Genomic DNA, 26,950 nt, shown 5'->3' with positions numbered 1-26,950 from the left:
CGTGAACTTTAGAATTTAATATATAAATATCAATATTATCTTTAATTTAATAAATATTGATGACGTTCAAATAATTTTATTTAATGCAGTATTTTATCCGCCGGTTGATTGACAAGTATTATACAATACACGAAGAAGATACGGAGTTGTTGTTGTTGTTTTGTTGCTGTAAGAGGTAACTGACGTTTTAATTGAATATCAGGAATAAAGTGCAAATTTATGTATTAACGGGATTGGAAAACTAACAAAAACCTGTGCATGTTTATGTATGTGTATGTGATATGAACGTAATAGTAAAATCGGCCCCCAGATGAAAATATTGTATTGTACTAACTAATTTCAGTGCTAAGCTTAATAAAGCTAAGAAATATACTCGGAAATGTGATTCGATGTGAAAATATCAGCTGATCTTTGTTCCTGTAATATATCCCACGTTACTTCTCTGTCTGTTTTCATCTTGAACTACAGGAGAGTGATAATATGTGAAACGGAATTTAAACCATGTTATGGTCGTTTAGTTCTCGATTTTTTGGCACTATTGCAAGTCCCATGGTCATGGTGGCACTAGTGTCGAAATATATAGTTTTACGTATAAATCACATGTTATATAAAAATAATAGGTAAACATGTTAGTGACCCAAAAAGATTAAAAATTTAGCGATATGTTATAAATGTAATTTAATTTACAAATTTTTCATATTATTTATTATACATCAAAGATAAATTTCGTATATTTAGAGAGAGGTAGATATACTAACTACATAATAGACTATTGAAAGTAATGTTATTCTTATCGGGAAAGATACATCATCACGGATTTCCACTAAAAACCTGTCATCATTACTTTCATAGTGTAACATTTCGAAGATATTAAATGTATCTTTTCATTCATTAATAACAGCAATTTCTTTTCGATCTTTCTAAGCCTCAATTAACTTAATTCTCGTTCCACTTGTGTTACTTTCCATTGAAGTGGCGTCGTTGCGGTTAACGGTTCGTCGCTTTGTCTTCAAGATGAATCTTTTCTGCCTTCGATCGGCCCTTGTGGCGTTGTGGTACTGGCGACCAGCGACTGTCGGCTCGGTAACCGTTATGTTTGAATGAGTTACTTGTAAACATCTTAATAAACACGTTACACACTTCACGACAGCTTCACGCTAATTAGCTACAAATCAATACATATCTGCTTTTCGATTTATTGTTAAATTTTTGTATATAAATTGCAGGCTATCTGTCTTTCTGTGAGTAGTATTTTATGCAACGTTGATTAATGTGCTTGTAGGTTTTTCTTCTCTATCAACGTAACGCCTGGAACATGTTACGTCTGCAATCAGGTATGATTTAAGTCTTCCTGCATTATCTTTATATCTATTTATGTTGCACATGTAACGATTTGTTATCTAGTCGTTACGAGTTAATATTACTTAACCCCATGCATTATATCTATTAACTTACATTTAGTTACTCAGCTGTGACTTGGAATGTTCGTTTGCTAATAATCTGTAATCTTTTTTTGAGTAACAATTACTTCTAATTACAAAGTATAAAATAATCGTCCATTCTTACATAAATGAAGTATTGTGTTGCACTATATTGTAGCCACCCATCCGTTCATACTCGTAGTTCAGTGAAACAAATGCGTCCTTTATTTTTTGGTAATAACGAAGCAAATGATTGTGCCGTCAGGGTCGAATGGCAGCCAGTAATTACGAAACACCCACGGTGACGCTCCAATGTCAATGTCACTAACCGCTCGAACTAGCGCACATTGTTGATTTTTATCAGACGATAGTTACGGCTTAAGATTATATACGTTTTTATCGATATGATTATGTAAAGTATTTATCGTTTGTACATTACGTCTAATGTCAAAAATAAATATTAATTTTATGTTTTTCGGGCACGATTAGTTCGATAAACTTCGCAGAGATGAATTTTTTTTGCTACGACCAACCTACCCTACTTCGCTAACTTTTTTCCGGTCTGTATAAGTAACTTTGGCTATTCAGCGCAAGGAAGGATAGAGGCATAACATTTATCGTATGTGATGTTTAACAACAAAACAAATTAGAATTCTCGACAAGTTATCTTGTGCTGTACGTACCAGGAATACAAAACACTGATAATACTCCTTTGAATTCTACATTTCATTTAATGTATCTATAATTGATAATAACCACCATAATTGAGTCTGTAAAAATAATTTTCCTTTTTTCACGTTACTAGAGAAATATTTTTTTACTATATTGAAAAAAGCGGTCGAATAAAAAGTGCTGAGGCATAGATAATTGTTTAAGTTTTAGTGACAAAAGAAACAGCAACTAAATGTGCAATGTGCGGTATCTCTTACTGTAAAATGAGGTTAATGATTCTAGGATTGTTTTCTTAAATATCGTTTTTTATTTGTTATTTATTGTATTTATTTTGTAGATCATTGTCTCTTTATAACAAAACGTTCGTTATGCACCTAAGCAATATACAATACTTCTTCAAATTTTATGCGCGTTTGAAAACTATACAAGAAAGTAACAAGCGTTGAGTTACGAGCGACAATTAGAGCTACGATACGGTTGCATTCTTTAACCTAACAAATACACCGACAGCTTAATTACAATATTTCCAAAGACACTCATTCATCAAGCCTTCATAATATTTTTCATCATCTCTTTTTCTCATATTAATATATTTCGTGTTAGATAAGGATAGACAACAAAGCGAGCTAGAATTAAGTATGAGTTTAAAGCATGCACTTGACATTCTACTGCATCAATGTTGCGATGACTTCGCTAGGGTCTTTGTAAATTTTTGATTGGAGATAAGAAGTGCAGTGGCTTTGATATTATGCGAAGTTCAAAGCCACGATCATTAAAGAGATCTTATAGAAACAGATTATACTTTGTTTAGTTTTACTGAAAAGACAGAATAAAATTATTTTTGGGTGATTCTTTATAGAATGTTGTTTTTAAAAGGAGAAACGTACATTGTAATGAATTGAAAAATTATATATATTTAAATAGAATGTCTCTAGCAAATTATTTTTTTGTTATTTTTATTATATTTTTAATTTTTTTGGTCAGAACTGTGAGTTTATTTCTATTGCGTATAATTCCGTATAATCTAATGCTAATTATATAAATAATTCATCATGGTGTAACAAAGGCGCTCGATCCCATGGGAACTTTCGCATGCAAGGGCGTTCCGCACCATGACCCAAAACTCCGTTGTATTATGGTCGATTAAAAAAACATGTAGATAAAACTATTTTTAGGTTCGTGGTTCTTTTATACCTATAAAACGATTTTCTTAAGTGGAGGTTGAAGATTGAAAATTAATATTGCATTTATTACTCGTAATAATAGACTAGAAACTACAGCAACACAACAACAGCTTTCTTAGAAAAAGTAACGAAAAATCCCCAAAAGCGTGGCCGATTAAGTTATTAACTCTTCGTCAAAAATATTCTAATCGATAAAGAATCTGTGTTTATACGCCTGATTTTATATTTAACACTGTTCATAGAAGAAAATGAATGAGTCGTGAAAAATTGCTTAATTTTGTCACAGCATTAATTTCATAACCAATCATAATGATGTTCAGCGCTATTTTGATCAAACGTTGGTTATGACTTCTCTTAAGATAAATATTTTCTAAATATTTATAACACCTTTAATTCCAATTACGATTATTAAGTCTTAGTAAATAGTAGTATGCTTTAGAAGTATTATTATTAATATGTATTATTTAAAAAAACTAATCAACCAAGCAAGCAGTTGTACCTCAAGGTTGGTTTACAAATGAAGGGCTTAGCATGTAGGTAACGATATGGCCTAGTGACCATATAAAACGTTAATCGATACTCGACGGTCGCGAGCTAAAATCAAGGTTTTCACTGCTGAATATTTTAAGTGCACAAGAAGGCGCTAAAAAAGCATAATGAAAAATTTGCATGTTTCAGAAGAAATTTTTACATATTTATATTAGCCGAACCGCGGTGGAGACGTAGCGAATTAAATTTCAATTCTTATCCGAAGAGGGAATCCTCTTCGACGAAGACTGTTCAACATGTTGTTGTAGCAGCTATGATGCAATGGTATATTTATTTTGATATTTCATTGAATGTAATATAAAACTTTTTATTCACTGTTTAAAATTCGGAGAAAGGTCAAACTGCGTTTTATGTCATAAACGATATTGTTAATTTCAAACATTACAGTAAGAGAAAGTCTTTCGTTTCTTCTGCAAAAAAGTGTTAATAGCGTATGTTTATTTGTAAGTAACGATTCAATTCCAGTTTTACATTGTTTTCCCAAAACAAAATAAGTTTGTACGTAAGTACGACACACGCAATGTTATGTTATACTTTCGTATACACGTTTTGAAATGCTCTGTAACGTTAAGTTCTAAAAATTTTAAGGATTTTATTGCGTGTATATGAGAGGTGTTAAATTCGTTTTAATTATACGCCCAAAATGGGTACAGTATTTATTATATTTTACGAGCTAAACCTTGACGATTTAAAACAGTTTTATTTTGATAAGCTATTGTTTTTATTAAAAAAAGGAGATTTTAAAACGATAAAAATGAAACAGGTTTTTTTTTTATATTTTGAATCTCGAATAGTGAATGTCGATGAGTATTTTTTATTTTGTTACATTTTATTATATTTAATGTGAATTCGTTTACTGTTCGATCTAATTTTTTTTTTGTATTCGCAATAAAAAAAATTCATCATTTAGTACTACATCCTAATTGTACAATTTTTATATTCTGTAAAGTACAGGTTTGTAATTAATGAAAATTGTTTTTTTTTTCCATTATGTTATAGTGAGAATTATCATTTAAAGAAAAAAAAGTTTAATTACCTTTTATCGTTGCCTTTTTATTTCATATTAAAAACATTACGTATTTAATCAAACTAAATGTACCAAACATTAAACCTAAGAATACAAGCTTACAGGTAATGAGAATAAAAGAAAACTTTAATGCTTCGTAAGAAATAATAAATTTACTTTACTGAATCAGATATTTATTGTTAAACTTTTTATAGCCTTTGAAATATATTATTTATAAGTAATATATTATTTATAAGACCATGATGACCATTTCGTAGTGTGTAATAGATTTTCGCAAAAGCTTTAAAAAGTAATTTTTATAATAAATAAACGCTTCATATTCAACGGCCCCCAGTAGCATTTTATCCTGTGTCACACACAATACACAAGCACAAACGCCCAGAGCGCCAAACCAAGCGCCGAACCAGAAAAACATCTATATGGCCAATGCAAAAGTAAGTGGGAATCGAACTCGCGACCGCCAGCGTAACACCTAGTGCTGTGACCGCTGCGCCAACGCGTCGTCAAAGTAATTTTTATATATTAAAACAAAGTATTGTTATAATGTATTTAATTAAAACAGTTTTTTTTCGTTTATTATGATTTAGTTATAGCTTTTATTTTGTACAGGGAATACAGGAATACAGATTGTTTTAATTTAGTTTTCAAAATTTGAAAATATTTTTATCTTTATTTTAAGTTGATAGTATAATATTGTATAGATATAAGCCAACACAAGTAATGGTGCTGCACTTTTTGATAAAATTTTTGACAATCACTCACTCTTTTTTAACTTGGGGAGGCCTCTATGTTCAGCGGTGGACTGCAATAGGCTGAACTGACTGAATGACTGACTAACTCTTTTTTATACAGTTAATACCAGCACTGTTTTATTTTAAATAATTATTTTAATTTATTCTCTTTAGTGTGTTGCTGTACAGCTTATAAACTGCTAAAAATCCTAAATTAATTGAATCGAATTTTGATTCGTAAAAATTCAAAATCACCTTCGTAACCTTCTTTAAAATCTTAATAACCATTTTTAAACTCTAAGCTATCGTGATGTGAAAGTTCGATGTCAAACAGATTAGCAGTTTTTGCGTGATTTCGAAAAAAAAGAAACAATATAAGAGAGCACAGTCTATTCTCCAACTAATCTAATTTTTTGTTGCAAAGTCGTTCATGTTCGTTTAAAATCGCCGAGCGGTCTTTCTAAACCTGATTTCTGTATACTAAAATTTTAATTGTTGCAAACATAAATTTCTTTCAAATAGATATAACTGGTTTTTAAAACAATTTAGGTGTAGCTCTTCATCTATTATACTTTTGAATAATAACATTCTATATATTTTATGACTTTTTTTTTAAACAGTAACAAAATACACTCTCGAATATGTTTTTGAAATAACGTGTCCTAAGTGAGTGATTCATCATCACCCAAAGTAAACTTGACCTAGCTTGAATAAATTTTCGTTGGAGACATTTTTGGAAAGTAATAAAGTATACTTTGAATTAATAAAAATATATAAAATAATATATAAAACACAACTGTTTGAATGAGTTTTTAAATTTCGTATAGTTTTGTTTATATATAAGTGTTGCGCTTTTTCTTAAGCGAGAAGAAAATCATACTCTTAAGTGGAGGAAATGAGGGATAGAAGCGTGGGTCGTGAGAATGTGTAAATAGGAAAAAAAAATCACTGTAAATGCTTAGAATTGCCAACGATGGACATCATTCAATTAAAGATCTTTGTTTCACTAACATATCAAAGTTAATGCCATTACTTTTATCTATTAATCTTAATGCTCGCAATTGACACATCCGTCAAACGAATTAGATAATTTTTAACTTGGTATATTTTCACTTTCGTTTAGTTTAATCATCTCGTCGTGAGAACGTGACTTATTTGTTCTAGGACACGTCGAGATACTCGCCGTATATACATAGCGGCAGAGTATGCAAATAATTTATATTGTGTTTGCTACTCGCCCATAACACTCGCTGTGTAGGCAATGCCGAAATTTAGCAAGAATGTAGATATTACTTTTACTCGAACGTAAACGGGGTTTATGAAATAACACGCTCGGGTTATTTGTCGAATTACTCGTCCGAATATCTAAACGTAGCATTAGCATTCATATTGTTACAACTCGAGTTAGGTCGTTTGGAGTCAACCATCGAAAGAAGGGTTGCCAGGCGTCCGGATAAAGCCGGACATAGTTAGGCTTTATGAATGCGTGTCCGACTAAATAAACGTCCGGCTTTTTAATTTTGACCAGTCACTTCGCACTCTCGAAGCACAATTAGCGAGCGAGTGCAATTTTTGTCGGCATACTAATTATAAGACACAAAATCCATAATAATTTAGTCTTTTTAACCAAATGTCCTGCCAAACTGGCTATTCTGTCCGGCTACTAGGTTTGACGATCTGGCAACCCTATCGAAAGTAATCATCGTGTGATCGAAGTGCGGCAGAATGTCGAAACTAAATTACATGCCATTTTTTTCATTCACGACCCATTGTTCGTACTGGTCATAACAAAATTTGGCTTATCGCATCTTAAATTATGACCGACATTGACCATTTCTGTGTAATAGGCGAAATTGTTCAACGAGTGCCCCTCATCCATTAGACGTGATTTACAATGATATAACTTTCTAAGGTTGTCCATTTTGCAATGTTATATTATTAATGGTTTTGGCAAAACAATGCGATGGTACAAGAGACACTGATATATACAAATGAGAACACATCTTCTTTAGATACTCATGTAAAATATGATGCACATTATGGTCATATGAATCATGTTATAATAAAAAAAAATGTTTTTTTTTTAATACGATAAAGTTTCCTTTGCAATGTTTCAATATTAAAAATAAAAAAAATATTTTCCGATAGCAATTTATTGCGTAATTCTATCAATTTAAAGTAGAAATGTGCCGAAATTCATAATTATGCGGAAAAGAAATTATATTCATCAAGCTAAGATTACAGTTGTTATACAACATTAAGGTGTTATTAATGAAGTTACATCTGCGGCAGAAAGTGTATCCACAAATTGAGCGATCGACGCGGCAGCGATAGAGATGCTGGCGATCGCGAACTCTTGACCCCGCTAATGTTAATAATACTTTCTAAACGGTTATTATAAGTTATTTAGCGGTTTTTTAGTCGACTACAATATGAGTTGGATTCGTGTCGTGATGTTTTTTTTTTTGCAACGATCTCGCTTTCACGCAACATAGAAATGGTAAACACTTTGCCACTAAAGAAATTATTGATTTTTTTTTTATAAATAAAACTTTCAATTTGTTTTTTATGTTTAATGGTGTATACTCTTCTTATGTGCCTGAGGAGAATTTTATTGTGTTGTAATGTTTTGAGATGTATTTTTGACACATTATACAATGAAACAATACTAATATACTAATAACAATAGTTAAATTACGACTCCTTTGTCGTTAAAAATAGTTTCTTAATGTAGTCAAATTATTCATGAAAATACTTCTCAGCCGTATTTTAAAAATATTATATCGTTTATAAAATGCACGTAAAACTTGAATGTTATTTTTTTTTTAAAAACAATAATGAGTCAAAATATTTAAATATAAAATTTGCTTTCTCGACCTTTATAGCTATACTCAACGATTTTAAGACTTATTTAATATCGCTTATTGAATGTAAATTGTTTTTCGTAAATATTTAGTAAAGCTTAAATTTTAGGTCTCATTTATTAATTTTATCTGAACTTCGTGTGATGTCAGTCGCACACTGATAGCGTGGAGTGAAGTCGGAATTTTCGAATAACGAGATAAAATTTACTTTGACCTTTATACAGTGTATTTATAACGATGAATGTATTATAAATTTATAACGCAATAAGTTTTCATATAGTTCTACACATGTCATCATCATGTTTTTTAAAAACGTTGTAACAAGTTGAACTCTTCATGGATAGTTTCAAATTATTTATTTTAGTATTTGCTGAGACAAAATGTTTTGGCTATTTTCAAGTTCCAAATCGAGTCAAAGTGCACGATAATGATGATGCCTTGAAAAAGATGTCCTTTTCAAGGACCTATGTCTTTATCCTGTCTATCACGTCCTTCACAAAATCCTTCATGCTGTAAATTGTGAATGTTATTTATACTTGCTTATTTTTGTCATATCTTATGTAAAAATATGTTATAAAATCGATAGTTCCAAGACGTCTATATACAGATTACTATGTTTTTGTATGTATATTGATATTTAAATGTTTGACATTCTAGGTTAAAGGCTAACCACATAATACCTAATTTTTTAGGGTCTTTAAAGTATTATTGAGGCTGTGATCTCGACCTCGCACATCAATCTCCGTATCTTCTTTATCATACGTGACATTGGCGAAATTGTCTGTGCTATTTTAGAACTAGTGAAAGCCATTAAACGTAAAGAATGAATGAATTATTACAAAGAATTTGGCCGTTTAAAAATAATTTTATCTAGCTTTATAAATCCCTATTTGTAGTTTGAATATTTTTTTTTTGTTTGGATTGTTCTAGATTACTTTTTAATTGAAAACTTTTTGTTAAACGCAACGTTCAAGCGTGATAAGCGTTAATTTTGATTACGTATACTCGTATAAATGTAATATAATATAACAGTGTCGTGTCTGTTTAATGTCAATATATTATATTCACTTATCGTGTGAAAATGTACTTAATGTATATAAATAAATTCGCTTGATAAGCGTTGTTGGTTTATTATCAGTAAACTCGGTTGCCGAACCATCTCCCTTATTGGAGGCCCCTTTTTAATTGATTATCTTAATACATTATTGAAATATAGCAATTTCTATTACGTTATAAAAATAAAAAAAAACTTGTAGTAAACTATATTGATAAGAATATTCAATTGTGTTTTAATATATTAATATAAAAATTATGATCGTTTTCTATTTTTGTAAAGTTCTAGTGTATATATATTATATAATATTAAAATTGAAAACTTTGTTCGAACGGACTTGTGTCTGTATTTTAAGGACGTTATAGCGTATACTATGCTAAACGACATTTGAAGACATCAATAAATGTTTCTTGGTTTTTATACAAAAGCAATTTGGTTCGATTGATCCAAACTCGTAGTTTTTTTCTAATTTGTTTTGTATTTGGTTGAGGGAACTGATTATTTTTGTTATTTTCGTTATTAAATAGGTAAATTGATATTTTATAACAAACATACACTGTCATCTGTTCCTAAGGCAAACTTTTAATGTTTGTGTTATAGGTAACAGTCGATTGTTATAGCTAAATATTTTTTTTTGTTAAATATACATAAAAATACAATACATACCTAGTATACATGTAAATAATACAAATATTACAACCAGACTCAGGCGGGAAACGTATCCACTACTCCATTATCAGAAAGCTTAGCCACTACAAATTGCGCCAACAGACTAGTCAAGTTATTAGTTTTTTTACACATATTTATCTCATGTATGTCTTATATATAAAATTCTCGTGTCACAATGTTAGCCTCCGAAACGGGTGGACCGATTTTTATGAAATTTTGTGTGCATATCGAGTAGGCCTGAGAATCGGCCAATATCTATTTTTCATAACCCTAAGATATAGGGGGAGGGGGCGTGCAAAGGGGGTTAATAACATATGTGGCAAAACAACGTTTGCGGGGTCAGCTAGTATCATATGAAAATGTGGTACGTAAACAAAGAGAACGAGTCAATGTAACTAAATACTATCTACATATTGTATATATCCGTATATTATCGTACTTAATGTATACAAATATGGATTGTTATATCACGTATTTATTCTATTTTGAAATTATTAAACTGAAATATTTAATTTAATGTTAATTGAAAATCGTTTATTGGGTATTATTTGAACTAATGATGGTATGTATTTAATGAACGGTGAGTTTTGTTATTTTTGTTTATTTTATTTATATTTTAACAACCTAACAAAGTTTTAATAGAATCAAGTGTTTATTGAGTTGTCCTTTCCTAGTCAGTATCTTATCAGTAAAGACATACTCATCGAGATAGTGCAGTGTTTGTTTCGCTCTAGTGTCACGGATTAGGAGCCACTTTTTAACGTATGGCCACGATTGTTAGGTAATTATTGTCATATTTTAGAATACTATGAAGTTAGCGCCATTACTATTGTGATAAATTCGAATACTATTGTAGTCCAATTTCCCCGGTAGCAAGTGTTTGTTGTATTAAACATCGCGCATTCGGTCTGTAACATCCCGCTGCTGGTCCTAGGCCTCTTCCTCCATGTAGCAAGAGGAGGAGGTAGGGGTAGGTTCAACATAATCATTATTAATTTTGCGTTTCACAACGCTGGCACACGCTTGACTCTTTCCGTCTTGACTCGTCCGATGAGTGCTAACTACATGAATTGTAGTGATTTGGTTATTTATTTATTTATAGAACACCAACAAAATATACACCATATTTCAAATACATCATACAATAAAACAGTAAAGTCTGAGCGTAACTTTAATTATAGGTTATAACTACATTAAACTTGACTAACATACACTAATGTATACGTGTGTTAATTAAAACATAATAAAAATAATAAGTTTTTTTAAGTTGCAAACTTAATTAATTTCATCAGTTTAACTTCCTCGTAAGTTAATGATAGGATATCAGAGACTTTATCAGCAGAAGCTAATACAGCTTCGCAGTTTTTGGTATATAAGTAATTAAAACCAGCTATATACACCATCGAAGTGATTTATATCCGTGGTTGTTTTATGTTTGTTTTCAATTGATATTAATTTGAAAATAATGCAATTTTTGATTTTAGCGTTAAAAATTTCGATGTAAAATTTTGGGCATAGGTCTCTTACTCCACGTAGGAGAAGGATGGGAGCTTAATCCACATCGCTGCTTCACTGAGGGTGGTCGATAGTTATATATGTATGTGAGGTAGGACTAACATAAAATTAAAATAAAATATATTAAGCACTAAAGTTTAAAGTTAAGTAAACTTTACATAATGTACCTCATACCTATTTTTACATTGACCTTTTCTACTTTAAGACCTTTGAGTTAAAGATAATCTACAAAGATTTGGTTTATAATAATGCAAGAAAGTAATATAAAGTAAAGAAAGTTAGTAAAAGAACTGATGTAACCTATTTTCCATTGGGACAGAAACTCTTGAATTGTTTGAGTTATTAGTATCAACTTGTAGGCATATTTCGTAGCTAGTAATATTGTGGAAGGCGAAGAAATATCTGGGTACGTCCGTAGGTACGTCATAACTAAAAGAAAAGTAAATTTATATGTTTATATACGTATATAAAGTCTCATTCCACTAGAGGATTAGGGTGTCATTATCCAGATTTATTTGCTATTTACACTTCATGTGTTTGACAGTTAGCAAAACAGGACAATTTTTGTTGTGTCAATTAGTATAACACACTCGTAAATAAATGATTAAGCAGTGATATTGCGCAATGTACAATTTTCGTGTTTGTGTACCCTCTGGTCAACCAGAAGTAGTTTTTTTTTTAAATAATTGAACACCACATAATGCCACAGTTCTTATATTGCGCACGACCGCTCCGGGCGTTAGTTTTTCGTGACTTATCCCAACTCTTGTTAACGTAATGGCAAATGGAGCGGTCGCCGTCGTTGATAAATTACACGCTCTTTTCCAATTCACAATGTTTGTTGCAAAATCATAAATATTACGAGCCCTAAGATGTTGCCTTTTTACGTGAGTAGTTTTTTGCTAAGATTGCATAATCATAAATATACATCACACGTTCACTTCAAACATTATTTAAATGTTTTTCGACTAGTTATACTGTAGTGAAAATATTATTTGATTTTTCGAAGTTCTGCAATAAGCGAGTGTTTTGGGGTCATTTTCTTGGAGCTGGATGAAAAAATATAATTTCAAAGTTTCTCTAGTACGTTTGTCTCATCCGCGTGCAGCAAGCGCAATTTTATCGGCTCGCAGCTTTCCTCTAGATAAGTAGAAAGCACGGGCCCCGGGCGGCCTATATACCTCACTCGCTGTCACATTAGAATTAACTTTCGAGGCTTCTGCTGCCGAGGTATTAACATCGTTGAGTACGGCACAGTTATGGCAAGTATTTTATCTGAGAAAATACGTTTTCAACTATTTTTAATTGTAATTCAGTTTGTACGTACCCTTTTTGAACATTGAATTATAAGACGTAAGTGTTGACAACGACGCTATGTGGTATAAATAGTTGTGTTTGCTCGCAAACGAAAAAAAAACCGACTTCAATTACATCGACGAGTAATACAACGTAGATCGACGAAAAAATAGTCAAGTAACTACGCGTTATCAAAGATTTCTCAAAAAGTAGTTATCAGATTTCGATAAAATTTATATGTGACCACATGATAAACATTAGCTTTCGATTAAATTAAAAATTATCAAAATCGGTACACCCAGTAAAAAGTTATTGCGGATTTTCAAGAGTTTCCCTCGATTTCTCTGGGATCCCATCATCTGATCCTGGTTTCCTTACATGGTACTAAACTAGGGATATCTTCTTTCCAACAAAAAAATAATTATCAAAATCGGTACACCTAATAAAAAGTTATTGCGGATTTTCAAGAGTTTCTCTCGATTTTTCTGGGATCCCATCATCAGATCCTGGTTTCCTTATCATAGTACTAAACGAGGGATATCTTCTTTCCAACAAAAAAGAATTATCAAAATCGGTACATCCAGTAGAAAGTTATGCGGTATATAATACAACGTAGGTCGACGAAAAAAGCGTCAAGTAAAAACGCATTATTAGATATAACTCGAAAAGTAGTTGTTAGATCTCAAATAAATTTAGATGGGACCAATTGGCACACACCACCTTTCGATTAAAAAAAAAATTGTCGAAATCGGTCCACACGGTCAAAAGTTCTGATGAAAAAAATAATACAGTCGAATTGAGAACCTCCTCCTTTTTTGGAAGTCGGTTAAAAATAAATGTTAAATGGTATAAAGATTCTTTATACACTTCCTAATTAATATAAAATTGCATAAATTTTAACATAATTATGTTTCTTTTGGGAACATGTTATGTGTATTATTTGTTCATTATTAAAAATAAAAGTTTTTAGCTGCTGTGTTGCTGTTGTTATTTGTAAGATAGTAATCAGATTGTAAGAAAGTAATCCACTTTCAAAAAAAGTCTTAGTATATGAAGAACCGACACTATTTACCAAGTTTTTGTTAAACTGTGCTTACTGTAATTTTTTTTTTATAGAAAAATAACTCCATTTAAAAAAAATCATCGAATTTTTTGGGCGCTACAGTTAAAATTCGAAATGTCAGTAGTGATTTTGAGGCGGTTAAGTGGTCTACTCGTAAACGTTCAACTCGCTGCATAGTTTTCAATATTTACGTAACAATGGTCAGAGAAGTGCAAGTATCTGCATATTTGCATAATTTTAATAGTTTCGTCGGACAAAGAACGAAAATTCTTTCTCAAGTCATAAATGTTTGCATAAATATTTGCAAAATTCCTACTTATAACGGGCTTTGATTACATTATGTAATTTATAATTTTTATTTTTATCTATAAATGTGTGTGTGAAGCGTATTTATTTTATTATAATTTGTTTTCTTTTTTTTTGGAATTTAGTGAAAGGGGTATTAATATGGCAGCAGATAATTAAAAAAAAGTTATCAACGAAAGATAGCGGGAAGTACGTACTAATTGATCACGTACAAATGAACGATTTTTTTTTATAATTTTTTGCTTTAATAGATATTCTACCTATTTTCGAACGATGTATTTGTTTATATTTGTATATATTTTATGATTTATTTTGTTTGTTAAAACTATATTGCACAAAATTTTAATGAACAATTTAGAACTTAAGCAGAGTAAATTAAAGTATGTGTGAAAGCATAGTGATTTTTTTCCTGGCAAAATTTACTATTTTATAATTTAGGAGTATGTGTTGAGCAAATAATCATTTCGCTAAAAATAGTTTTTTAGGTTGTTTTGTTTTATTCTTGTAAGGTCATTGTACCACAGAGTTTTTACACCTATATTCATCAGTTTGGTTCGGAACGATACAAAAAAACACAAAATTTTAGCCCATCATCCAAAAATTATCAAAACTTAAAGCAAGTAAAACTGCGCGGGATAATTACTGCGTGATAAATGGAAACCATTTCGAATGACTGATAACAATCAAGATTCTGTAGTAGTTATGACTTTAAACAATATCTATAATTGCTATTGCTGAAATTTTTTTATCTTATCTGTCCGTGATTAATGATAACTGTGCCAATGAGCTGCGTTCTCCGACAGATTGGAGAATACGCGGAAAGACTAAATTTGTACCTAAATTTATTATCAATTTAAGAAAAAGTTGATCCAGTTCAAAAAAAGTCATAAATTTGTTTATTTAAATGTACTTTAAAACTACTTTTGAATCACCGCTTTTCAAAGTATATAATATTTTTAAATTTTTAAATTAAATTAATAACTGAGTATAGTTATATTGTAGATTCAGTATGAATCTATCGTTTCAATACTGGGCAAACACCTCCTTTCCATGTAGTTGAAAAGCGCTTTTGATTAATGAATATAACAGAATTACCGCACAGTTTAATAATTATACTAACTTGTAACTTTAGGATAATGGGAATGCGTGTGATTATTATGCTAAGTTATAATTATAATATTGTAAAACAGTTAAGTAGTGCCGACATTAAGTTAGACACACAAACATTCGTACTTACACACAACACATTTAATCTCTGTAATCTACATCATGACTCCATTTTTTATATCCTCTCATAGTTATTTTAATATTGTTTATTTTTTTTAGTGATTATATGTTTGTATATTGGGCGTTAATGGCTGCGACACATATCATATTAGTGTTATACAAACTCTTTTTACTTTGTAGCAAATAATGAAACAAATAAAATATAATACTAAATATTTTTATTTTAGTTACTAGATTTAGAAAAAATATACTAAAACCAAATTGGTAGCAAGGTCGTGTTAGCCTCGCGTGTCCGCCCTCACAGTAAACAGTATTAACTATCTTATCAACATCACCGAGTGGAATTGGGTCGAATGGTGAAATAAAATCGCGTCCATTAGTATGGCATACGTCTTACAGCTGTTAAATGTAAACAATGATACATAACGATTGATATACATTGTTGTTTTAACACAATTTTTTTGTATGTTTATTTAGTTAACAATTTGGACGCCTACCTGTTTCGTTATGTTACTGGTATTTTGCTTTCAACGTCTGTAAGAGTAATTTTTGTTACAGAAACGGATACATCTTTATTGTGTCGCTTTGAGTACAAATAATAAAAACAACTAAGTATCACAGTTAATAGTGTAATGACTAGCCCCTTGCCGCGACTGCGCAGCTTGCAGCGCCCCGCTTTCTGATTCGGGTTGTAGTTTCGTTTCCCGCCCTGAATGTGTTTGAAATATCTATTTTATAATTATTAAGTACTATTTATTGGGTTTTTTATTAGTAAAATTGCCTACCTTAGCAAGAGACGACCATGTGTGTATGTTAAAGATATCTATTCACTGTTTTATTTACATCTAAAATTCACGCTTAGCATACATAAATATATTTTTTCACTCTTTATAATATTGTATATTGCTTGGTTATTATTTTGCGCTTAAGACTGTTTTGTTCGTAGGTTCAATGTCAGGATAACCTGAATTAGTGAAACTTGAGATTCGAACAATACCCGCTTATTCCTGTTTTCTTGATCAAACACGTTCAGGGACTTCTAGTCGAAACTTTATACCATAACATCGATTAGCTCATAGGTATACCTGTTAACTGTATCAGTGCTAGCTATATGTTATCATTATATTTTGAGACCTTAAAGCAGAATGGAGGGCTAGAGCATTTATATATATTATGTGTTTGCCTTGTGGTCACCAAAACCTTGGACAAATTAAGTTGGTTTTTTTTCGTTTTCTTTAAAATAAACTTTATACATAACTAATTTTAACAGCAATAATGTAAGAACGAAAAAATTAACTAAACTTTAACGTGTTCTTGATATCTCAAAAGAATGTATTCTTAAAATTAATAATACATTTGCGTCAGTCGAAGTAACCTAGCCTATTTCGTTGGACGTTATTTGCAAATGAGATTGTAGAACAGTGCATATAAACACAGATGGGTAAGATAAGTTATCGGCAAGGTAAAGTTGCACTGAGCTGTATTTATAAGACTAGAGATAAGGCCTGTGTGCTCTAGACATCGCGGCACACTTCGAAGATGAGTGTCGTTGAGCGTAATCAGTTATTGAGGTTATAGCTGTTAATTAAAGTTTAAGTTTTAACGCTTGACGCCTGTTTATCAGTATCATATAACTTTATAGGTATCATATAACTGCTGAGTTACTTATCAGAATGGATATTTACGATTATCATGTCGTTCGTTGCCTAATAATTTTTTTTAATAAATACACACAGTTGACAGTTGGACATAAATATTTATTCGAACTGGATCGGTGCAGATAGAATATTTTTAAATTTTTTTTTTGTTTAAAATTATTGTTAACTTTTAAAAGAAAGGTTGTATACTCTTCTCTCTCTCTCTGGCTGTATACTCTTCTTTTTTTATGTCACTAGGTCGGCAAACAAGTACGGCTCACCTGATGGTAAGCGATTACCGTAGCTTATAGACACCTGCAACACCAGAAGCATCGCAAGCGCGTTGCCGACCCAATCCCCAATCCCCCCAGGAGCTCTGGTCACCTTACTCACCAACAGGAACACAAATCTTCTACTCGAGTCTTCTATATTACTTCAAGTCTGTATTTCTTACACACAGGAATAAAGTCTAGTCCCGTTGAGTGTGCGACGTTTATTATAATTTAAATAACTTTATACATTTAGATTGTCATACATACTTGTATGTAGCAACTTTCAGATTATCAAATTGTTTAAATTTTTTATTTGTATTGTGTCAAATTGATTTTATTTTACTTTGTAAATTGAACTGTTAGTGAAAGTGATAGTGTTGGACGTTGGCGTTTATAAAGAATAATGGCGATTGATATTTTTGAAATTCAATATAGCAGGAATATTAATATAATCACTATAATATTTACGCTTAATTAATAGACGCTCTTCACGGTTTCACCTGCGTTTATGTGTATAATTACAGTTGCGTTATGATAAGGTATATCTTGGAGTTTTATGGCCTATAATACTTATGGATAATGGATCTCTATCTTGGTGTACAAATTTGTATGCGATATAATAGAAGACGAGTTTATAATAGAGACGACGCGTTGGCGCAGCGGTCATAGCCCTGGCTGTTACGCTGGCGGTTGCGGGTTCGATTCTCGCTCACGACAGACATTTGTATCGACCATATAGATGTAAGTCGTGGTCTGGGCGTTGTTTTTGTGTATTGTGTGTGTTTTCGGCCCCCCAACACTGGAGAAAATCCTACTGGGAGATCCGTAGAGTGTGAAGCGTTTATTAATTCCTTATTAAAATAGAATCGTTGATCGTATTTAAGCAACAAAATTTTCATATTTGTAAAATCAGTATAATAAAGTGAAGTCATTATTAAATATCGCTGGAACAGATGAACTCTTTCCCTTTATTATTTTTAAGTATAGTTGAGACTTTTACTACGTCTATTTAGTATGAAATGACCGACCGTAACATCTATATTGTACCTACGTGAGTTATTGTTACGTCTGAAGCTTAAATTACACCAGAGCTATATAATTACCACCTATAACTTGCGCGGTGTAATCTCACCACGGGATACCGGTTCCCATAAACGCTAATTCAGAATCCATTAAATCACATGCTTAATGATGAAACTAATACGATATTCTCTTGTTTAGTCTTGAGTTGTCTTCGGTGGTCATATTTGTTTATATATAAACCTTATATTGTAGCCTGTTTGCGACTATTAATAATATGATGTTTATTCAGCTTTAGCGCGTTAGTAGGTACAAACGCATTTCGCTGAAATTGCTGCAAGATTTTTATGAATTTTGAATTAGTGCGTTAGTCAATTATTTTAGTATGGATTGATTAAATTGTTATTGTATTTTCTGTTATACCAAAAGTTGATTAAAAAATCTTGTACATAAAAATATATTTACAACGGTAATATATGTCGTGTTCAAAAATTGAAACAAAAATACATTTCTGATGGTTCTAAAGGAAACAGTTCTCACATTGCTGAAACAAGTGATAATTTTCCATTGAAAATGAAAAAGAAAATGAGCTAGTTGTTGTATAGTTTTGCTTTCAAGCAGTATGCTAAGAAAAGCTACATTATTTCTGCTTGTTGAGACAGCACGCTGTTATAATCGCAAGGGTCATCCTGTCTGTACGTAAGTACGACTCGACTCTCACGAGAGACTAATATCACGATGTGTGTACATATGAATGAATAAACGGACATACCTACATCAGTAGGTATTTTCATTATTAATAAGTTTCATTGAGAGTATCGTTATCCATCATCACAGCTTTGTATACTTAGAATTAATAATATAGTTATATACTTATAATCAGTATATTTCGATGACGCGTTGGCGCAACGGTCACAGCACTGGTTTGTGGCTCTGGTGCTGGCGGTTTTGGATTCGATTTCCGCACATAGCAAATATTTATATTGTTATTTAAAATGTTTGCCGTGGTCTGGGCGTTTGTGCATGTTTATTGTGTTTGTTTCCGGACCTCCGAAACAGAAATAAATCGAGTGTGAGGCGTTTATTTATTTTTATTATTTAGTTAGTGTATGTTCCTTTTGTTAATAACATCAGCATGCAAACAATGACATATACGATGCATTATTACATAAAACCTGAATCAGTGTACTAAGTAACAATAAAGCTTATACGACATTATTCAATTAGGCTCACAATAAATAGCTGTAGGTATTCCTAAAACTTTTTATAATAGTTATTAAACATATTAATTATAGTGTAATAGATATCAATGAAAACTACACTGTGAACATGCTATGAACTTTTGATCTTGAAATTAAACACGATATTAAAATTGTTCGAAATTTAAATATGTCGAGACTTTCAATCTTAAGAAATAGTTCAACGAAGAAGTTTTCATTGAAATAATTCCATGAACTGTTCGTTCCGGTTAGTTGTTTATTTATAAAAAAAAGTTATGGTACATCTTGAAACAGTAAATCATATATGTAACGTTACGGCGAGATGGTTATGTCACGCCGGGGGTGAACGCACTGCGAATATCGTGTCACTGTTAAATAAACTGAGGTATTTGCGTACGAGTCGCCTCACTTTGCCTTACTTCGTCTTAGTTTACTTTGTTCGAGATGAAATCACTTCTACCATTGAGCCGTCGTTGTACAAACAATAATGAATATCTCTGATTCTTGACTTAGAAAATAAGTAAAATGCATGGGCGTACCCAGGTTCTGGGCCAGGGGGGGGCAAATCAAATTTTACTCGTATAAGCACCTAGTCAAATAAATAAACATAAAGTAAAATAGGTAATTATTTATTTAATAAATTCTTTAATTATATAGCTATTTTAACAGTAACTTTCGAGGGTCTTCAGCAAATCGGTTTATGACGTCTTCCGTGAAAGAATCGCCCATAGCGTTAACAAACTTCCTATGTACACTGAGCATACAAAGCCCATTTAATCTGTCTTCGATCATAGTCGATCTCAGCCATGTTTTTACACGTCTGAGTGTGCTGAATGACCTTTCAATTGTAGCAGTAGAATAAGGCATTGCCAGTAAAATTTCTAAGGCTGTCTTCACCTTCGGGTAAAAAGATTCTGCTACTTGTATTAACTCTGTTATTTCAATAGTTTCAAAGTCCTGCTTCTGCTTATTTATCCAAAAAGTGCGCCATAGTTCGGCTTCAGATGTAATCCCTTCTAATTCATATAATTCGGATACTTCCTCCATACATTTTTGTAATTTTGGAGCTGTAATTTTAATTATATGAGCAGGGTGCAACAATGAAAGAGTAAACGCTGGTGAATGGTCTTTGCCAAACCTCGCCTCTAATGAAGATGATAACGAATCCAAATAAGGCACGTATAACGAGCGACGAAAGTATTCGCTAAGGGAAGCAGCTGGTTGATTTGCCCTATTTTGTTGACGGCTTGCTGTTCTAGGTAAACGCAGCTCAAGGTTTAAAGCTGTAGCAATTTCTTCAGCTGAATTGATTAAATGTTCACTCCCTTCTTCTGCGGAACGCCTGTGTTCTGCAACTGCTGTGGCTATGGTTTGTATATGTTCTGCACATTTTATTACGTCCAGCGTTTTATACTGTAATATGTTTGCGACGGGTTGCAGCAGACAATTGTATTTATCTATAATACATAGAGCAAATATAAATGTGGTTTGGCTGATAGCGGATAATAACTGGAAAGCTACTGTTCTTGTCCCAGAATTACCTTCCCGAGAAAGCTTTTCTAAACCTTCTGCAATTTCGACAAAATGCTTCTTAAACATTGAAATACTTTGGTATTTATGGGACCATCTTGTTACACACAGCAATGGTATTTTCGGTGCATAGTTTTGACGAAGAACCGATTCCCTGAAAAAATTTATCGTATCTTTTACGGTTCCAATACAGTTGCCGATCTCAGAAACATTATTTAAGTCATTTACAACAAGGTTTAATCTGTGGCAGGCGCAGTGAAAATATAAACCCTTTTTATAAGTTTCTCTCAATATTTTTTGGACTCCGCCATCTTTTCCCGCCATCGTAGCACATCCGTCGTAGCCCTGTCCCACGCATTTATTAGCGTCAATATTTAGTCTATTGATAAATCCATTAATTTCAGCAGCTATCGTTTGGGCATCCATTTTTTGCAACTCCACAAAACCCATAAATTCCTCCTTAACATTTTTTTCCCTTTGGTCGTAATATCGAAGACCTATTGCTAGTTGTTCCTTACCAGATATATCAGCTGATTCATCAGCTAAAATGCTGTAGGCACTTGCGGCTCTAACGTTATCAACCAATTTTTCTCTTATTAGGACACCACATATGTTTAAAATCTCATTTTGTATTCTCGGGGACGTATATTGAGCATTTTTTTGTCCCTTTTCTAAGTGTTGTCGCAAAATTTCATCACCAGATTTAATTTTTAGTCTAAGCAAATCTTGAAAAACGCCGTCATCTTTTTCTTTTCCTCTCAATGGCAAATCATGTGTTCCGCAAAAAATTATTGTATTGACTATAGGTTGTAAAGCATTTCTATTCTCTTCAATAATTTTTTCGTGCCCTGTTTGCATAACAACTTGTACATTTGTTTTTACGTTACTAAAAAAGTTGGCAGAGGCACAAGACTCTCTGTGCCATTGACTATCTGCATGTGCTTTACAATAAATATGTATATCTTTATACCTAGTAAATGGTCGAACAATTAGAGATCCCTGTACACCACGTACAACTTTCGGTGGAAATAAAACACAAAACAAACAAAACGCACCTTTCAATCTCTTTGAATAAGCAAGCCAAGGTTTGTACATTTCTAACCAAGAGTGGTTAAATTTGCGTTTTAAATGTGTAGCATCACCAGCAAAATCATAAGTTTCTGGAGGTACCCAGCATCGCTTTAACATTTCCATTCGCTTCTCAGTAGTCAATACAAAAGACCGTCCAACCCATCGCCCGATGTCGTTTTCATGAGAATTATCTTCATCTTCCAGAATGGATATACTCGTAGATACAGATGCAGGAGATTCAGAAGCTACCTCGTTAATAATATTACAAGAATTTACGGGTTCCGATTCCGATCCTTCTTGCGGGTTTAGAAATGAGTCACACAAGTTTTTAGAATAAGATTGTGTGATTGGCGATGGATCCACCTCAGTAAATTTACTGGCTTTACTGCAACTGGCATCATTATTCTCTTTACTTGTAATTTTCCGCTTTTTTGCTGCAAAAATAAAACAAAGTAATGAAGCTACAAAAAAACATATTTTATTTCTTTAACCTGAGTGTATGTAAAAAAAAAATAATTAAAACTCGTCTTCGGACAACCAAGAGCAGCCAAGATCAACCAAGACTACGAGAATGATGTCCGTCCTCTTGACACCGACTTCGTTGTCTGTCGGAATCTGAAGGTGGTTTTTATTTTTTATTTAATTATTTTTCATTTTTACATGGATCCCGTCATTAGAACTAATTCAAGTTAAAAAATCAAATTGATTCTTTTTGGAAGTCAGTTAAAAAACGATTGCATTTGTGCACCGTGCCTATTAATTAGTAAGCGTTGTGCTCTTTAATGGATAAAATAACAATTTAAATAACGAAATACGTTTGAAGCTATACAACTTATTTTGCAGATTATTTTAATACCAAAATAATCTTATTTTATAAATTGAAAAAGGTTGTTAAGAAAAATACTGGTAGATAAAACGAAATTCTATCGATACCTATTATGACCGCAACTTTTTATACCCACCAAACGTTTTTTTTTTTCCTAAAACTGTTTAAATAGAGAAAAATAATAGAAAATACTCACAAAAAAAGTTCCGAATATCCATTTTCGTATTTATCATATAATATTTTTATCACCAAAGTCCGTTGTGCTCTTTTAAAACAATTAAATGTCAAATAAATGCAAGCCTTTCGTACTCTCTCTCACCTTAGCGGCACAACGCGTCGAGCAAGACGAGCGCTCGACGTTCGGCTAGATTCGGTAATGTTCGTGTGCCGTGTCGGCGCGGAGCCGAAGCGGCCACGGACCGAGTCACCGGCAAGCGAGCGCGGCGTTAGCCTGTAGCGCTGCTAGCGAGTAGAATAGGTGCGCCGCGCGATTTTTAAAAGTATAAAAGTATTCCAAATGGGAAATAAAAACTTTTATCGACAATAGTAGATAGTTAGTAGGGAGGTTAACGAAATCCAGGGGGGGGGCAGCTGCCCCTCTTTGCCCCCCCCTGGGTACGCCCATGGTAAAATGTGTATATTTTTTTTGGTATTTTACGGTACAAAAGATTTACATAGTGTTACTTATTTTCTACCTTGAAACAAAATACTCTCATACTTAGAAATGTATGCATGTATGTATTTATTTATTTGGTATTTTTACGTTGCAATGAATGTACAAAATTTTACTTATGTTCTAAATCACGAAACAAAATACTCTGATTCATGACTTAGAAAATAAGTTACAACGTGTTATTTTTTTTTTATTTGCTAATTTTACGGTACGGTGTTAAGTGTTATTCAGGTAATCGTTGTTTATATTATTTTATTAGTATGTATCTGAATTTTTAATTGCAATTTAAATTTCATATATCGCTCTCCTTTCAGCGTCTTCACAGCAACATTCGTTTAACCAGGCTTTTTCTGTTATAATTAATTTTTGCTAATGTAATTTTTCTGGTATGTGTGTATGTCACTGAACTCCTCCTAAGTGGGTGTTCCGATTTTTAATGTTATATTTTTTCATACGTTTGAGTTCCTAAATGAATTAGATTCAAAATCGGACCTGGTAATTGGTAGTATATTTAGGTTTCTGAGTTTTTATCAAATAGTACTAATACCACGTCCTCTATTTTCCATATATGATAAAACTGTCGCCTAAAAGGTCTTCAACCTCTGAACATACAAACAGTACATTTCAAGAATGTCTAGTTACTAGACTGTAACGCGCTTATTTTAGTAACGATATATGTACGTATATAAAACAATCTTACATTTTTCAAGCTAAATTCAGCGTGAACAATTGGCGGAATTAGCATACTGACTGGGTATATAATTTAATTTACTGTCTCTTGTCATATATTATGCAACGTCTGAAAAGAAAACTGCATTGTGATATTTCGTTTTCTTTTTTTTTTTTATATAAATGCAGATGATTTTTAATGTGCGTTTTTGTTACAGATGACAGCAGCAGAGAAAAAGTTAAAACAGAAAATGAGGTAAGTTTCTGCATCGTGCACTAATGCTAACGTTTTTTTTAATGAGCGAGTTACTATATTATATATATAATATAATATATATTACGAAATATTATATATATACGAAATAAAAGAAAAAGACTAGTATTGCTATGAAAAATACAAAAAAAGATCTCGAAAGTTTGTGTCGCAATATCTAAGACTACCGCAAAAGAATATAAAACGTGAATAAAATATTTAAAAAAAAATTTGAAGATAAAATTTTAGATTCTGTTCATGGTTACAGATATTCTAAAAAGGTTTTAAGTTAATGTTCGTCCCACAGCATATTACCATTTTACTCGCATACAAGGTCTTTGTAGCTTTGTTGCAAGTCTTTATTTAGATTTTCAGGGTTTGTTTGAGAAATATTCTTCTTTGGCAAAATTTATTTCAATATCATGTGGCGTTTAATTTTTTTCCACTAAGATATCGAAGGTTTTCATGTGGCTCGTGTTATCTTATATATTAAATTCTCGTGTCACAATGCTAGTTAAAATACTCCTCCGAAACGGGTGGACAGATTTTTATGAAACTTTGTGTCCATATCGGGTAGGCCTGAGAATCGGCTAACATCTATTTTTAGTACCTCTAACTTATAGGGGGGGGGGGGGGGGGGTAAGTGGGTTAATAACATATATGGCAAAACAGTGTTTGCGGGGTCAGCTAGTCAGATATAATAATTAGGACAGAGTGATCACCAAGCCCTTAACTTCGGACGTTATCTAATCTTTTTTATATATTAAATTTACTAAATTATGAAAGATAAAGTAATTATACTTACTGGTTATTATTACTAGGCGTTGTCCGTAATGTTTCTTTATTGTTTTATTTATTTATGTTATCTATAATAATATATATAAAAGCGAAAGGTCACTCACTCATCACGAAATCTCCGAAACTATAACACCTACAAACTTGAAATTTGGCAGGTAGGCTCTTTATAGGACGTAGACATCCGCTAAGAACGAATTTTACGAAACTCGACCCCTAAGGGGGTAAAACGGGGGGTGCAAGTTTGTATGAAAGTCCTATGTTTTTGAAGTAAGAGACTTGAAATTTAAAATGTATGCTCTACAGATGATGAAAATGTGTCCAAATAATGTATCTTTAGAAATAAACTCCCTTTTTGGGTTAAAACGGGGGATGGTAGGTTGACTCACTTATCACAAAATCTCCGAAACTATAACACCTACAAACTTGAAATTTGACAGGAAGGCTCCTTATAGGATGTAGACATCCACTAAGAACGGATTTTACGAAATTTGACCTTTAAGGGGGTAAAACGGGGGTTGGAAGTTTGTGTGAAAGTCCCATGTTTTTGAAGTAAGAGACTTGAAATTTAAAATGTATGCCTTATAAATGATGAAAAGGTGTCTAAATAATGTATCTTTAGAAATAAACTCCCTTTTGGGGTTAAAACGGGGGATGGTAGGTTTACTTACTCATCACAAAATCTCCAAAATTATAACACTTACAAACTTGAAATTTGGCAGATAGGCTCCTTATACAGCGTAAGCATTCGTTAAGAACGGGTTTTACGAAATACGGCCCCTAAAGGGGTAAAACAGGGGTTGGAAGTTTGTATGAAAGTCCTATGTTTCTAAAGTAAGAGACTTGATATTTAAAATGTATGCTCTATAAATGATGAGAAGTTGTTTAAATAATGTATATTTAGAATTCAACTCCCTTTTTGGGTTAAAACGGGGGATGGTAGGTTGACTCACTCATCACGAAATCTCCGAAACTATAACACCTACAAACTTGAAATTTGGCAGGTAGGCTCCTTATAAGACTTAAATATCCGCTAAGAACGAATTTTACGAAACTCGACCCCTAAGGGGGTAAAACGGGGGTTGGAAGTTTGTATGAAAGTCCTATGTTTTTGAAGTGAGGCTTGAAATTTTAAATGTATGTTCTATAGACGGTGAGAAGGTGTCCAAATAATGTATCTTTAGAAATCAACTATATTTTGGGGTTAAAACGGGGGATGGTAGGTCGATTCACTCATCACAAAATCTCCGAAACTATAACAGCTACAAACTTGAAATTTAGCAGATAGGTTCCTTATAGGGCGTAGACATCCGCTAAGAACTGATTTTACGAAACTCGATCCCTAAGGGGATAAAACGGGGTTTGGAAGTTTGTATGAAAGTCCTATGTTTTTGAAGTAAGAGACT

General features: G+C 32.3%; 1 protein-coding gene across 1 annotated transcript in view; it reads left to right on the top strand.

The window, feature by feature from the left end:
* Positions 1-26,950, top strand: part of LOC123669632 (protein spire) — a 181,138-nt gene that overhangs the window by 21,324 nt on the left and 132,864 nt on the right. Inside the window, exon 2 of the mRNA XM_045603230.1 lies at positions 24,715-24,752. Within this exon, the coding sequence (XP_045459186.1) occupies positions 24,715-24,752 (38 nt within the window). The remainder of the gene's footprint in view (positions 1-24,714; positions 24,753-26,950) is intronic.

The sequence above is a fragment of the Melitaea cinxia genome, chromosome 3 (assembly GCF_905220565.1).
Source record: "Melitaea cinxia chromosome 3, ilMelCinx1.1, whole genome shotgun sequence".
Classification (NCBI taxonomy): Eukaryota; Metazoa; Arthropoda; class Insecta; order Lepidoptera; family Nymphalidae; genus Melitaea; species Melitaea cinxia.
The sequence above is the reverse complement of the archived record's forward strand: the minus strand, read 5'-3'. Positions and strand labels throughout refer to the sequence as shown.